Here is a 12,422-nt window from a genome sequence, read left to right as displayed (position 1 = left end):
AAAAAAAAAAAAAAAAAAAAAAAAAAAAAAAAGCAAACACCACATGTTCTCATTTATTAGTGGGAGCTAAACAATAGGTACACATGAACATACAGAGGGAAATAATAGACAACGAGATCTCAGAAGGAGGAAGTGTGGGAGGAAGGTGAGGGTTGAAAAATTATCTTTTGGGTACAATGTTACAATGTTCACTATTTGGGTGATGGGCACCTACGAGTCCAAACCTCACCATTATGCAATATATTCTTGTAACAAACCTGCACATATACACCCTGAGTCTATCAAAAATAAAAACAAATAAATTAGGTATAAATGATCATCCCCCCAAAAAGAAAGTACAAAGAAGGAAAATTAGATTACATGAAAAATGAAATATAAAACAGAAAAGATAAAGATAATACCAAATACTACTATACAAGTTTTTATCCACTTAACTTTTTTTTTTAAAAGATGCATTTTAAAAAGTAGAAATAAAAAAAGAGCAAAACTTAAAAAGAAATGTTTGTTAGGATTATGACAGGGATTGCATTATATCTTAACATTGGTAAGAACTAACATTTTAATAATACCACATTTATCATTTAATAATACTCTCATTTATCTTCATCTTTAATTCCTCTAAGGAACATTTTGTAATTTTCACTGTAGAGGTCTTGCATGTCTTATGCTAAATTACTACATGTATTTTACGTAATTGTAAATGAAAATCTTAAACTTCAATTTCCAGGTGTTTATTGCTGAAATATAGAAATATATTGATCTTGGCCAGGCGCGGTGGCTCAAGCCTGTAATCCCAGCACTTTGGGAGGCCGAGACGGGTGGATCACGAGGTCAGGAGATGGAGACCATCCTGGCTAACATGGTGAAACCTCATCTCTACTAAAAAATACAAAAAACTAGCTGGGCGAGGTGGCGGGCGCCTGTAGTCCCAGCTACTCGGGAGGCTGAGGCAGGAGAATGGCGTAAACCTGGAAGGCGGAGCTTCGCTTGCAGTGAGCTGAGATCCAGCCACTGCACCCCAGCCTGGGTGACAGAGCGAGACTCCGTCTCAAAAAAAAAAAGAAAGAAATATATTGATCTTTGTATACTGATTTTGTGTCCTACATCCTTGCTAAATTGTTCTGAAAATCGTCTTGTAGACTTTTTAGGATTTTCTTCACACATGATGTCATTGTTGAATCATTAATTTTACTTTTTCCTTTTTTTTTTTTTTCATTGTTTTTGTTTGTTTTGAGACAGGGTCATCCAGGCTGGAGTGCAAGTGACACAATCACAGCTCATTGCAGCCTTGACTTCCTCAGCTCAAGTGATCCTCCTGCCTCAGCTTCCCAAGCTGAGGCACGTAACATCATACCTTGTTAATTTTCATATTATTTTTGTAGAGACAGCGTTTTGCCATATTGCCCAGGCTAGTCTTGAACTACTGGGCTCAAGCAATCTGCCTGTCTCAGCCTCCCAAAGTGATGGGATTACAGGCATGAGCCACTGGGTCTGGCCCCACTTTTCCTTTTAACATTGTGGGTGTTTTTCTGTGTGTGCTTTGTTGAATAGAGGTGGTGAGAGGACACATTCTTGCCTTTTTCCTAATCTTAGAAAATAGTTTTCAGTACTGAATATATTACCCATAGGTTTTTCAAGGAAATGAGAAGTTCCCTCCTGTTCCTAGTTTGCTGAGGGTTTTATTTTCTCGTGAATGGGTATGTTCTTTGTACAATTAACCAATGAAATCGTCTGGGTCTTTGTGGGAAGATTCTTAGTAACAAATTCCATTCCCTTAATTATGCAGATTTTCTATATCATCTTATGCCATCATGCTAAGTTGTATTTTTCAAGGAATTTGTCAATTTTGTATAAGTTGTCAAGTTCACTGGAATAAAGGCTTTAATGATATTACCTCTTTTAATATCTATAGTATCTTTAGTGATATTCTGCTCTTTCATTTTGGATGCTGCTAGTTTGTGTTCTCTTTCTTCTAAGTACAATTTATCCTTTCATTCTGGATATTGATCATTTGCTTTCTCTCCTGTTAGACTGTTATATCTACCTTTCCCTTTAAAAAAAAAAAAAACTTTCATGTTTGTTGCTTATAGACAGTGAAGAGTTACGACTTGCTTTAAAAAAACAATCTAGCCTTATTCTCTATCTTTTTCATTGATGTCTTTACTGCACTTAAACTTGATGTAATTATCTGGTTGGGTCTACCATTTAGATAGTTGTTTTCTATTTGTCCCATCTGTTTTTGTTCCTTTGTTCTATTTTACCTGCCTTCTTTTGAATTAACAGTATTTTTAAATATATCATTTCAATTCCTCTATCTGTTTTTTAGGTATGCCTCTTTGTATTTTCAGAGGTTACTCTGGGGATTACAATGTGCCTTTTTAACATATCACAGTCTATCTAGAGTTATAATAATACAGTACTACTTCATGTAAAAGAGAAGAATCTTGCAACATTATAGTCAACTCCCTCCGTGCTTTGTGCCACTAGTATCATACACATTGTCTACATATAACCCCACAATAGTGTTTAATTTTTGCTTTAAACATTCTCGCATTTTTAAGAAGTTGAAAGTAAAAAATATATAGATGCTCCTTGACTTACAACAGGATTATGTTACAACAAATCCATTGTAAATTGAAACTATTAGTTGAAAATGCATTTCACACATTTAACCTACTGAACATCATAGCTTAAACGTACTGAGAACTCTTAAATTAACTTAGAGTTGGGTAAATCATCTAATCCAAAATCTCTTTTAAAATAAAGTGTTGAATATCTCATGTAATTTACTGAATACTGCACTGAAAGTAAAGAATGGTCGTATGGGTACTTGAAGTAGTTTCTACTGAATGCATATTGCTTTCACACTATTATGAAGTAAAAAAATTCTAAGTTAAACCAACAGGTGAGAGCCACCACGCTCAGCCAAAAAGGCTCTATTATACCTTCCTCTATTAGACTTGACTGACTTTTACAAGCAGGAAAGAATTGCATTTAAATTTCATATTTTTCTTATATAAAGTACTAATGATTTCACCAATCTTCTTTTAAAATGCAGGACACTTTATTTATAAAAGAAATTATGTAACTTTGAATATCTACTATAATTCAAAGGATGTTTATTTAATGGTTAACTTTCACTTGGCCTGACACATCATTCTACCCACCTATATCTTTATAATCAGTCCACAAAATAAAAATCATTGTACCTGGCAGTAGCATCAACATGATTACAGCATACAGGCACAATAAAGATCCAGAATATGTTTATATTCATTTTCCCTTATCTTGGAAAATACAGCGCATTTTAAAGTTCTCTCAGAAAACTCTCAGACTACAAATACATCAGCAGAATGGCCTCCACTGTTACTGTTACGAATAGTTTTCTACAACACTAATGCTATTCCAACTTTATAGCTTTAGTTCAGTCATAGCTTGGAACAGAATAAAGTTAACTCTGGTAGAGAATATCCTTGGCTGAATTAGCATGATGATGTACACTAATTAGATAAAAGACTAAGCAAATGGTACTTTTTAAAGGAAGCTTTATAAAGCAAAAGGTAGAAGAAAAAAAGTCTAGAATGGGATTTGATTACTTATAGCAAGAGCTACTAAAAAGGCATGTATCTGTCTATATAGAATGAAATCTTTCCAAAGTAGCAACTTTATCATTCAATTAATAAATACTTATTGAGCAACTATTTTATCAATGAGGACACTGAGTAACAATCTAAGGAGCACACAGCTGGTTAACAGACTCAAGATTCAAATCCTGTTTGTCTTACTCCAAAGTCCATGATTTTTCCACTTCAAATCTAAAAAAAGGGAAGGTTTCAACCTAGATAGAGAAATGACTATGTCGCTAATTTTATAATGTACACAGAAAGAGGAGCAAGATTGGAAGGGAAGATGATTAGCCTAAGGAAACCAACAGCAGCATTTATTTAATTCATCTGTTTCCTCCAAAGGATCAAAGAGAAGGCATAGAAAGCTACACTTAGTGAGGACTTAAGACAGGTAATCTCTAAATCCTTTTAAAAAACATTTTAAGTAGTACATACTAAATGAATAAATGTAATACTAATGAATAACGGATACTAATGAATAAATGTAAGCTGTGCAAGTTATAAAACACAAGAAAATAAGCACTCATAAACTCACCACATAATTTAAGAACTAGATCATTACCAATATGATTGGGTATACATGCAGCTATCTGCTTCCCTCAAAAGTCATCTACTAAAATGTATTTATCATTTATCTGCCTTTTAACAATAATCTTATCACATACGTATATAACTATAAATAGCTTATTTTGGCTTGTTCTTAAGTTTTATAAGGATAACAAATGTAGTCTCCTACAAATTGGTTCTTTAACTTTTTAAGATTCATCCATCCACTCTATTGTCACTGAACATTTGCTGTTTCTTATTTTAGATTCATTTGGACCATGTATATTTTCACAACTACACATTATAGTATTGAATTTTTTTCTGCTCAAGGTTCTAAGAAATTAGAAGAGATAGATCACACCTTCCCATAAGTTATATTACACATTTAGTCTTTCAAATACATACCAAATAGTCACCATTTCAACATCACTTAAAAATGAATCCACCTTCATATGTAACTTGCCAAGATAGCTATTTGCACCACTCATTTATGACCTCATCAGTAACCACATTAAAAACAAACAAAAAAAACTTAGTTTACTAACAACGATGGAGATTCTCTACTAACATGCCATTATGTTTTATGCATTACTTAACTGCTGATTTGGTCTTAAATCACTTTGCTAAAACTTAGAAAATTAGCAAAGTAATTGCTAGTCTCACATATAATATATATTAGCTATATATGTGAGATGTTAACCTCAGCTTTAAGGTTGTATATTTATTATCAGAATATATTTATCTAAAAGCCTAATATAACATCTCCTGTGAATGTTAGGAGGACAGTTGTCAAAAAGGTCTACTTTTAGGCCTGACGCAGTGGCTAACTCCTATAATCCCAACACATTGGGAGGCTCAGGTGGAAGGATCACTTAAGCCCAGGACTTCAAGACCAGGCTGGGCAACACGGAGACACTGTCTTTACAAAATTAAAAAAAGTAGGCATGGTGGTGCGTGGGAGCCCGGGAGGTAGAGGCTGCAGTGAGCTGTGATCACAGCACTAGACTCTAGTCTGGCCAAGACAGCTAGACTCTGTCTCAAAAAAAGAAAAAAAAAAGTTCCACTTTTCATAGTTTTTTGGTTCCCCACTCCTATACACAAACACACAGTTCAGGAGGTATTACTACTTGTTCGGCAAATACACGTTTGTTTTCATTGCATTCTTAGGGACTGTGTGTGTGTGTGCGTTTGTGTGTGACATTATCTTTGCAGCTTTGTTTATCTGAGAACTGGATGACTTTTATAATGCAAGAGTAGGGAGACAAGTCTCTTTGCTTAATTCTGGGGAAAGGAAAACTTCCTCAATAATCCATAACCTTTAAGGGCATCAGTAAAACATGCATTTATTGGTAGCTGTGTTGAACACCATATTAGGTGATGGGTTTCTTTATCTGTAAAGATAATAGCAGCCCTTATTCCCTAAAGTCTTTCAGGATTAAATGAAAAAACGCAGATAAATTAACACAGTACCCACATTGTAATTCATGATTGAATAAATATAAGTTATTTCTGTACAGCTTTCCCCTTTCATGTCAATTCCTATTTGATGCAAATATTTCCCCAGCTGCGTTACTTTGCATTTTACTTAATACTGAAATAAACTAAGGAATAGGTTACACTAGAGGGGGTACCTAAATCAGCCTGAGGATAAGGACAGCCAGAGAAAAATTACAGGTGTTTGATATCCACCCCACCGCCACTTTTAATGACTTTTTTTTTTTAAGTTTCTATAGGGTAGCAACTATTTTATGCATCTCAATATAGGATGGATAAAGGATAGGAAAAACAGATGAATATTATCTAGCACAATGCCTATTCCCATTATGGTCATTCTCAATAATCAGATTATTGGTCATGGATGGGAATTTAGAGATCATGCAGTACAAACTTACTTGTGTAAGTAAGAAAACCGAAGCTCAAGGTCGATAAGTGACTTGCCCAACAGTGAAAGAGTCTTAACTGGAATCCAGGTATCCAGACCCAGTCCCATGAGTTCTGCCACGGGTTTATATGAACGCGCCACATTAATGAAGGCAACGGACTGACAAACTACGAAGGCTGTTTTTATCTACTCTGTTCCATCCTGTGTGTTAACCTTATTTATGTTATTTCAAGTTAGACATCACCTTAAATACAGCCCACAGCTTACAAAATCTGTCAAAAGCATCGTAGAAACAGAAAGCAAAGGAGGACTGTCGTATGAGTACCGCTGGAAGAGACGTAGAGTTGAGAGTACCAAGCGAGGAGAACTGTCTGTCGACAGAGGAGACAAGTTTATACTCCGAAAAAACAGGACAACGAGAAAGGCTGTTGGGCCACATAACATCTACTCTTCCTGCAGAGGGCCCCCCAAAACAGCAATACCTGGGGAGGAGATACCTACGGCATTCTGAGATTCCGGGAAGCACCACTGCCGCGGAACAAAACGAACCCACCATCTTCTGAAAACAGAAACTCCGCCAAAGGAAACGCCAAGGCATGAAAAGCGCGCGCTGGACGTTGCGTCACGCCCACCGCGGCCGGGCGGAAACACCCTCCCCGCGACGAAGGATCCGGGTGTGAGCGAGCAAAGGAGCGGGAGGGGAGTTTAGGCCCAAGACAGCACCCAGTTTCTGCTGGGTATAACAGAGCACTCTCTCTCACTACTCTGGCCATACCGCGGCTCTTCTATCTGGCCCCGCGATAGAGGAGCAACACAGCCGTCTGTCAGCGCTTCCTAGATTTCTAGCCGGATCCTTTGGGGAAGGGCTCTGCATCTTATTTCCGGCGGCGGTGAGGTGCAGTTGCCATGGTGATTAGAGAAAGGCCGAGATCTGTCCGGCTGCGGTGAGGGGAACGCGGAATCGCCGAAGAGAATTGACTGCGCTTCCTTGTTTGTGAGCTAGAATTAGGTAGCAAACAGCTCGCTGTCTCTATCTCTTCGCTCCTTCTGTCCCTCTCTGTGCGGCTGCTTCTCCTTCCCCTGCTTTGTCTGCTTCTCTGTCATAAATAATTGGTCCATGTGTATACCTACAATGTACATGTAAATGCGGTTTTATTTCCAGAGGAGTACAAAAATAGGGAGATGGTGCCCGAGATTACCTGTGAAAGTATTTCACTGTGTAGGGACGGTGACTGGATGGCTTTCTGTTTTCGCTTGGCCCGGTAGAAGCCTTAGGCGCTTGTTAACAGTTTATTTTTCTTGCTGTTGTGTGGCTGGTTATTTATGGAGCCGTTTGCTGCAATGTACTGTCTAGGCCCCTGTCTCAGTCTCGGGCTGGAGTTTTAAATAAAGGAGGTTTCCAAGCCTGCTGGGGGTGCAATTATATGTTTAAGCTTCAGTTTGGTTTCTCGTCACAGAAAGGAGAAGAATAAAATTCTGGCACATTTCTGCCTTGCGATTTCCACGTGAGGGAGTTGCCTTGTTTGGAAAGAATATTTGAGGACGATCCTAAAAAATACTTACACTTTAAAATTGCTTATTGCAAAGTGAAATTCATTCTCCCTTCCTTCTTGAAACAGTTTTCTTTCACACTTGTGAGGAGATGCATGCACGCATATGTGTTTAAAACTCTAATGCTTAATTATAGTAATACCAATTTGCAGTAACAGACTGTGACACCACATCCCTGTGGGGTCCTTCTAAACCTAGTGTAATATGAAAGTGTCAGGCAGGCGGCCTGTGTATTATAAATAGGGTACTTCATCCATGGTAAGCAATTACTATCTTTCTTTCCCAAGTGTAAAAGATCTATATAATTCAAAAAGGTGCAAATGATTTAGGTCTCTTGAGTAGGAATCCAATGAGTCCTGAAGGGGACCCTACCTGTATCATCTTATTATTGAACTTGAAATATTCAATTTAGTAGGCTGGAGTGTATTTTTAGAAGTCAAAGCTGGGTAGAGTAATGTTGGAAGCTGTTAGACCAATCTGATAACCCATAGTAACCATTGTTCAGTAAATCTATATCCACATTAACAAAGAATAAACTGTTAGTGAAATTTACGGCTTTTTGCCACTTACTGCTAGCTGGGTGACATCGCTACCCCTCAAGTTCCTCATCTGTAAAACGGACAAAAAAATACCTGACCACTGTAATAGGGATAAGACAAGATGTATGACAGTTCTTTAAGCTCTTATGTACAGAGGTGCTATATCAACCTCAAATATAGTTATTAATAAAGGAACACAGTAAAACTATGATAATGTTATAAATGACACCTTTGAAATATAGCTATTTGAAATGTGGGGCTGCATTATTGAGATGTTAATGAAATGATCTTGTTGATCCTGCTGTGGAAGATGGGTGTCAACTACCACTCATATCCAAATTCTCATTATTCTGGAGTTTCTCATTATCTGCAGTTGATTTAGCACTTACTACGTGCCAAGCAGTATTGTATATGCTTCACATGTATTAACTGATTTGGTCCTCTTAAAAACCTGATGAAGAGTCTCATCTGACTTTCTTATTTTGAGAGAATAGATGTGTGCTTTTCCTTTGTTCAGTGATTCTTCTTTTGTATATATCTTTGTTCTTTTGGCTATTATTACATACTTGAATAATTGTATATATACATATGTATATATCTAAAATTAGAAATCAACTGCAAGGGCTTATTCTTGTTTAATGTATAATACGTCCATATACAACTATAATATTCATCTTTTTCTTCCACATATAAAACTTTTAATATCTCGATTTTTTCATAAAAGTTATAAATTTTCATCTTTTTCTTCTACGTATGAAATCTTGATTCTCCTCCCTGTATGTGAAAGACATGGTGACCTTTGCATTTTAGTGATTCACATTGACAAACAAGTTTTTAAATTACTTTTCAGTAGAATGGCGATCAGTCCACGAAGCGATGCAACTTTCTCCAGTCAGAAATCAACACCTTCAGAGAGTCCTCGAACAAAGAAATTTCCACTAACTGAAGAGGAAATATTTTATATGAATTGTAGAGCTGCCTACTTAACTGTCTTCAAAAGCAGCTTGGAAAACATTATTTCTAAAGATCAGCTTTACTTGGGTAAATTTTTTAAAATTTTAAATCTTTCGCCTTTTTGTTGAAAGTTAATCAATAGGTCAGAAAGACTGAAATTAGAATTAACTTGTTGAATCATCCCAATTTCTTAGTGAAGCTTGAGCAATGGAACTATAGTAAGCTATTATGTCATATTATATAGTTACATATTCTAGGAACTACAAAATAAAACTTTCAATGTTTATACAAACTAGATGGGTAATTGAAAGCTTCTGTCAATTACTACTTGCTTAAGATATTTTTAATTCTCATTTTGGTGCTTTAAGATTTATCATAATAAAATTAAAACACTTTTGGCCTCTAAGTCACTAGTCTGGATTTGACCCATACTGAGGAAAGTGTAAAGGATATGTAAAAATGGGTGGAATGTCTGAAAAAAGTGAAGTATTGAGAGATAAGTGAACTTTTAAAAGAGAATTGAGTTTGGGTTTTTTTATTTCTTATTTTTATTTTTTGTTTTGTCTTTTATTGCTTCTGTCCTTCACATTTAAAAATTCCTCTCATTACAAAGGTCCCCAAAACCACCAAATTTGGTCCTTGCCAGGAGTATCAAATGATTTGAGGTCTTTAGTCATGAGAGAGTAGTAAACAACAGTACTAGATAACACTGACTACTCATGTCAGTTTCATCAAGGCTAATAACTTTATGGGTAGAGAAACTAAGTTATTTTGCCAATTTTAGAATGAATTTTCTTAAACCAAAACCCTGACATATTTTTGCAGCAGTGTCTTGAGTTTGTATCCAATAAGATCTATTTGAGGAAATGTATTTTGAGGAATACAAGAATTGACAAGATTAAAATTTATTTGATGTCTAAATAAAATATATTATTTGTACAGTAGTTTAAATGCAAATGCACATGACTGACTTTTAAAGTCATGTTTAATTTTGATTTACATTATTTTAAAATTACTAACATGCTCTATTTTGAATTTTAAGTATTTGTGTTTAATTCATATACATTAAATGTTTAGGCAGACATCCAATACTTTTTTTTTTTTTTTTTGAAACAGAATCTTGCTCTGTCTCCCAGGCTGCAGTGCAGTGGCGCAATCTCAACTCACTGCAGCCTCTGCCCTCTGGGTTCCAGTGATTCTCCTGCCTCAGCCTCCTGGGTAGCTGGAATTACAGGTGCATGCCACCATGCCTGGGTACTTTTTGTATTTTTAGTAGAGACGGGGTTTCACCATGTTGGCCAGGCTGGTCTTGAGCTCCTGACCTCAGGTGATCCGCCCACCTCGGCCTCCCAAAGTGCTGGGATTACAGGCGTGAGCCACCACGCCTGGCCAGTAAATTAAAATGACTTCTAATTTGCCATGTTTGCTGAAATATCTGAGATTTTTTTTGTTGTTGTTGTTACTGTTTTGAAAATATACTAAGAGAAGGAATCTGCTAAGTTTAAAAGTTTAACATGCCTTCCACTACTATGGCATTTAGTTTGTGAATCAATGTGTATGTATTACTAAGGCGTTATCAATCTTATAAAATTATCTGGGAGGATAACAATGCAGTGTTTGTCTCTTCAGTGTTATATACACTTTTGGTTTTAGGGTGGAATACTCTGTTAACGTTGTAATAACTGATTTTAGATGAACTGTTTTTTAAAAAGGAGTAACATGAACCAGAGCTGCTTCTTATTGCTATGTCTTTCATCTATATCCTTCTGCCATTATACATATAACATGTGCATTTCCATTTTAAGTTCGGATAGAGCAGTAGCATTACTATAGCTTTAAGTTCCTTTTTTGTCAATTTATAAATAATAAAGGCGTTATAGACTCATGTCAGAACTTTAAAAGTAAACCCTGGCAAAAGATCCATATCATGGTGTCAAAATTTAAACATCTACAGCTACCTAATATTTTTACTATCATCAAACTTAATTAGATCCAACTAATTCTAAACCTAGAGATTAAAGTTAGTAGGAAATAGATTGTATCAGTTTCTTAGATATGGGTATGTCTGCTTACTGAGTACATGTTTTGGCACAATTAATTTTATTCTGAGAAAGTTGTTCTTTTCTCATTACCAGTACATTTTTAAAACAGTATTTTCTTTGTTACTAAAGATAGCAGCAAGCATATGCTAAGCTACCACTTGTGAGAAAAAGTTACACACCTTTTTTCTCAAAACTGAACAGAAAATATAATTTTCTTTCATGTGGACTTCAAATGCTGGCAAGGATGTGGAGAAAAGGGAACCCTCATACACTGTTGGTAGGAATGTAAATTAATACAACCACTGTGGAGAACAGTTTGGAGGCTTCTCAAAAAACTAAAAATACAGCTACCATAGGATCTAGCAATTCTACTACTTGGTATATACCCAAAAGGAAATCAGTATATTGAAGAGATATCTGCACTTCCATGTTTACTATAGCACTATTCACAATAGCCCAAATTTGGAAGCAGTGTAAGAGTTCATCAACAGATGAATGGATTAAAGAAAAAAAAAAAGTGGTACACATACACAGTGGAGTACCATTCAGCCATAAAAAAGAATGAGATCCTGTCATTTGCAGCAACATGGATAGAACTGGAGGTCATCATGTTAAGTGAAATAAGCCTGGCACGGAAAGGCAAACATCACATGTTCTTTCTTATATATGGGAGCTAAAAATTAAAACAATTGAACTCATGGAGATAGACAGTAAAATGATGTTTACCAGAGGCTGAGAAGGGTAGTGGGGGTGGGGGGAGAAAATTGAAAATAGAAAAATACAAAGAATAAGACCTAGTATCAGCTAGCACAACAGGGTGACAGTAGTAAAAAAAAAAATTTAAGTGTACATTTTAAAATAATTAGAGTATAATTGGATTGTTTGAAACAAAGGATTAATGCTTGAGGCAATGGATACCCTATTTACCCTGATGTAATTATTGCATACCTGTATCAAAATATCTCATATTATATATCTACTATGTACCTCCAAAAATTAAAGATTAAAAAAAAGAACCTTAGACAAAAGGCACTTTAGGCTTAACAATAAGGAAGAAATTTTGCAGAAAATTTTATATGATATTCATTGTCATAAAAATAATTTAGTAGTTGTGTAAGTGCATTCTGTATATGTACCATGATTCAGTTAACCACTCCTTGATTGTTTGAACATTGTTTCCTTTATTATTAGTAGCAGTAGTGTAGCAATATGATGAACATCTTTGCACACTAAGCCTTTTTAAAATAAAAATATTTTAGAGGCAAAAAAAAATTACAACTTC

The 12,422-nt window shown here is 35.6% G+C and overlaps 2 protein-coding genes across 7 annotated transcripts in view; one reads left to right on the top strand and one right to left on the bottom strand.

Moving 5' to 3' along the window:
* Positions 1-6,926, bottom strand: part of ITGB3BP (integrin subunit beta 3 binding protein) — an 84,601-nt gene extending 77,675 nt beyond the window's left edge. The window contains 1 exon segment of the mRNA XM_017877214.1: positions 6,556-6,926. Within this exon segment, the coding sequence (XP_017732703.1) occupies positions 6,556-6,827 (272 nt within the window). The 5' untranslated portion in view covers positions 6,828-6,926.
* EFCAB7 (EF-hand calcium binding domain 7) overlaps positions 6,728-12,422 on the top strand; it is a 50,479-nt gene continuing 44,784 nt past the window's right edge. The window contains exons 1-2 of one of the 6 annotated variants that reach the window (XM_017877213.1): positions 6,728-7,063; positions 8,998-9,185. In XM_017877213.1, coding sequence (XP_017732702.1) covers positions 8,999-9,185 — 187 coding nt within the window. In that variant the 5' untranslated portion in view covers positions 6,728-7,063; position 8,998. Of the gene's footprint in view, positions 7,064-8,994; positions 9,186-12,422 lie in introns of those variants that run through there. The other 5 variants (XM_017877208.1, XM_017877209.1, XM_017877210.1 and 2 more) reach the window with 5 other exon arrangements.

Source organism: Rhinopithecus bieti, unplaced genomic scaffold (genome assembly GCF_001698545.2).
Source record: "Rhinopithecus bieti isolate Rb0 unplaced genomic scaffold, ASM169854v2 scaffold_6380, whole genome shotgun sequence".
NCBI classification, from domain to species: Eukaryota; Metazoa; Chordata; class Mammalia; order Primates; family Cercopithecidae; genus Rhinopithecus; species Rhinopithecus bieti.
The sequence above is the reverse complement of the archived record's forward strand: the minus strand, read 5'-3'. Positions and strand labels throughout refer to the sequence as shown.